This window comes from Hyla sarda, chromosome 10 (genome assembly GCF_029499605.1).
Source record: "Hyla sarda isolate aHylSar1 chromosome 10, aHylSar1.hap1, whole genome shotgun sequence".
In the NCBI taxonomy this organism is placed as follows: domain Eukaryota; kingdom Metazoa; phylum Chordata; class Amphibia; order Anura; family Hylidae; genus Hyla; species Hyla sarda.
The window spans coordinates 28,509,220-28,512,584 of NC_079198.1; the positions used below are offsets into that span (position 1 = coordinate 28,509,220).

At 42.1% G+C, this 3,365-nt stretch overlaps 1 protein-coding gene across 1 annotated transcript; it reads left to right on the forward strand.

The window, feature by feature from the left end:
- The first annotated feature begins 1,386 nt into the window (after positions 1-1,386).
- Positions 1,387-3,365, forward strand: LOC130293635 (dual specificity protein kinase CLK3-like). The gene has a single exon (XM_056542547.1). It carries the CDS (start codon positions 1,647-1,649, stop codon positions 3,276-3,278), a length of 1,632 nt encoding a protein of 543 aa, XP_056398522.1. The 5' UTR covers positions 1,387-1,646; the 3' UTR covers positions 3,279-3,365.

The window sequence follows — 3,365 nt, forward strand, 5'->3', positions numbered from 1 at the left end:
CTCCAGGTCTACCTGCTGCTGATGAGTTGCTTCACAATGCGGGTGAAGAAAGCTACTCATCAGTGACTGTAGACTCAGGCTGCTGCTGATGGAGCTGGTACTGCTTTGAATCCCCCCTTTTCCCACTTTTTTTTATAAAATAAAAATAATCATATGGGGGTACCATCGTGTGTGTAAATGTCCGAACTATTAAAATATAAGGGTAGTTAAACCGCACGGATGATGGCGTACACGTAAAAAAATACCAAAGTCCAAAATTGTGCATTTTTTGTCACTTCATATACCATAAAATTTTTTTATAAAAAGCAATCAAAAAGTCCCATGAAATAAATCGATAAAAACTACAGACCACGGTGCAAAAAATGAGCCCTCATATAGCCCCAAATGCAGAAAAATAAAAAAAAGTTATAGGGGGCAGAAGATGACAACTTTAAACATACTAATTTTGGTGCATGGAGTAAAATAAAATAAAACCTACATAAATTGGGTATCCTTGTAACCGAATGGACCTACAGAATAAAGAAAAGGTGTCACTTTTACGGAAAAGTGCACTGCATAGAAACGGAGGCCCCCAAAAGTTACAAAATGGCATTTTTTTTTTATTTCACCCCACAAATAATTTATTTTTTATTTCGCCACATATTATGTTATAAAATAAGTGATGTCAGTACAAAGTACAATTGGTGACACAAAAAACAAGCCCTTATATGGGTCTGTAGGTGGAAAATTGAAAGCGTTCTGATTTTTAGAAGGGGAGGAGGAAAAAATGAAAGTGCAAAAATGAAAATTGGCCTCGTCCTTAAGGTCAAAATGGGCTTTGTCCCCAAGGGGTTAAACCACTCTGTTTCCTGTAACTATAGTGATGATGGAGCATCCCCCATCATGGTGCCGTCATGAAGGAGGTGCAGTGGAAATACCTGTTATAAGGAGACATATTTACAAGGGGATTTTATAAAGTTCCATACTGGGTAGAAATTTTTCAGAAGCTATCCCCTGATCACTGTTTCCCAACCAAGGTGTAGTTTTAAAATATCTGGAGGCAACCTAGTTAAAAAAAACCTACCCAGGATTATCAGCTGATTAGTGGGGGGTCTAATAACCATGGGACCCTCCTGTCACCTTCAATTTACAAGAATGGAGCCACAGAGCACATGCTCAACCACCACTCCATTCTCTATGGGACTGTTAAAGAGGTCACATGGCTGTATCCAGAAATGTCATGAAAATAACATCATCAAGCTACTACAGTAAAGAAACTGAACATGCAGGAATGTCCTTTTAATGCTGTCACGACTAGGCAAGTGCAGAAGTCATCCATAAGGCTAAAATGCCAAAGAGACTCCATGTTTCCTATATCAGTTATAAGGACTGGAAAGTGTCACCAGGTTTACATTACATTTTTATTTTTCCACCATCACAAACCAACACTAAGGCTGCAGTTATGAAACCTTAGATATAACTATGCGGTCTGGCTGTGTGCACGGACAGATATCTGTGATGTCACAGACTCCCTGTTCTATCTGTGCTGAGCTAAGCAACTGATTTCAGCGACTTGTGTACTGCTTAGCGTTTCTAGCGCCCAGTGATTGAGGAAACAGGTGGTTTGGAGTTTTGTGAAGTGCTCCCCAAACTTGTGACCTGCTGCAATGCCTTGGAGGAAGAGGTACTGGCAGGGTAAAGAGACCAGCCAATGGAAAAGAAAGAGACTTTCTCCAGGCTGGGACTGCGGTGATCAATGCCATCCTACATCTTCATGGGAACCACCAGCAAATGATACAATGCCTGACTGGGAACAGCCAGAAAGATCTCTCTCCAAGAGCCATAAAAGAAAGCTGGACTGGGAGAATCTGCACAAGTCATTCCAAAGCGAGACTTATTCTACAACATCACCTGTGGCCAAGAAGCCAAGATCTGAAAGGAATCTTTCTCCAGGCTGGGACCACGGTGATCAATGCCCTTCTACACCTTTATGGAAACCACCAGCAAATTATGCAACGCCGAACCAGGAACAGCCAGAAAGATCTCTCTCCAAGAGCCTTAAAAGAAAGCTGGACTGGGAGAAGCCGCACAAGTCATTCCAAAGCGAGTGTTATTCTACAACATCACCTGTGGCTAAGAAGCCAAGATCTGAAAGGGATCATCAACATGGTGACTATTGCAGACCTCGCTCCAGATCTGAAAGCAGTCATCAAAATGCTGAGGACAGCCAGACTACTAAAGACGATGAGGAAGGACACATGGTGTGCCGCATTGGGTACCGCATCTTGGACAGATATGAAATTGTGAGAATTCTAGGACAAGGAACTTTCGGTAGAGTGGTGGAATGCTTGGACCATCACAGAGGTGGCACCAAAGTTGCTGTAAAGATCATCCGGAATACAGGACTGTTCAGGGAGACTGCCCAGCTGGAGATTAACGTCCTAAAGAAAATTCAAGAACAAGACAGAGAACATAAGAGCAGGTGTGTAATGATGTGGGATTCCTTTGAGTACCATGGACATGCATGCATTGTTTTTGAGCTGCTTGGGAAGAGCACTTATGATTTCCTAAAGGAGAACAATCACCTGCCGTACCCACTCCAGCAGATTCGGCACATGGCCTTCCAGCTGTTTCATGGAATAAAGTTTCTACATGACAACAAACTGACACACACTGATTTAAAACCTGAAAATATTCTCTTTGTGAATTCGGATTTTGACATTTCCTATAGTGAAGAAGAGAAGTGTGAGGTAAAACGTGTAAAGAATCCAATCATCTGTGTGGCAGATTTTGGCAATGCTACGTTTGACCATCAATTTCATTGCACAATTGTAGCCACTCGTTACTACCGCCCCCCAGAGGTTATTTTGGAGCTGGGCTGGGCGCAGCCTTGTGATGTGTGGAGCTTGGGATGCATCCTGTTCGAGTATTACACTGGCTACGTTCTCTTCCAGGCAAATAACAATCGAGAACACTTAGTTATGATGGAGAAAGTTCTTGGACAGATCCCTCACTGCATGGTATACAAAACCAAGAAAGAAAAATACTTCCGAAATGGATCATTGATCTGGGATGAGACCACCGAAGATGGTCAATATATCAAGAACTACTGTCATCCTTTAGGGACCTACAAGAAAGAAGATTCCTCTGAGCATGCTGAATTTTTTGACCTGCTCCAACGTATGCTTGAGTATAGTCCCGCTCTGAGGATCACAATGGATGAAGCCCTCAGACACCCTTTCTTCAGCAGACTGACACCAGAAGAAAGGAAGCTAGGAGGTAGTACATCCAGCCCATAAAGATGGTGACATTCTAATCCTAAGTCACCTCCTATCCTTCAGAGCTTTACATTTTGCCAATATAAAACTATAATAAAAATATTATAA

Coding starts and splice junctions, on each gene's coding strand:
- LOC130293635 (XM_056542547.1), top strand. CDS start 1,647: ATGCCTTGGAGGAAGAGGTACTGGCAGGGTAAAGAGACCAGCCAATGG.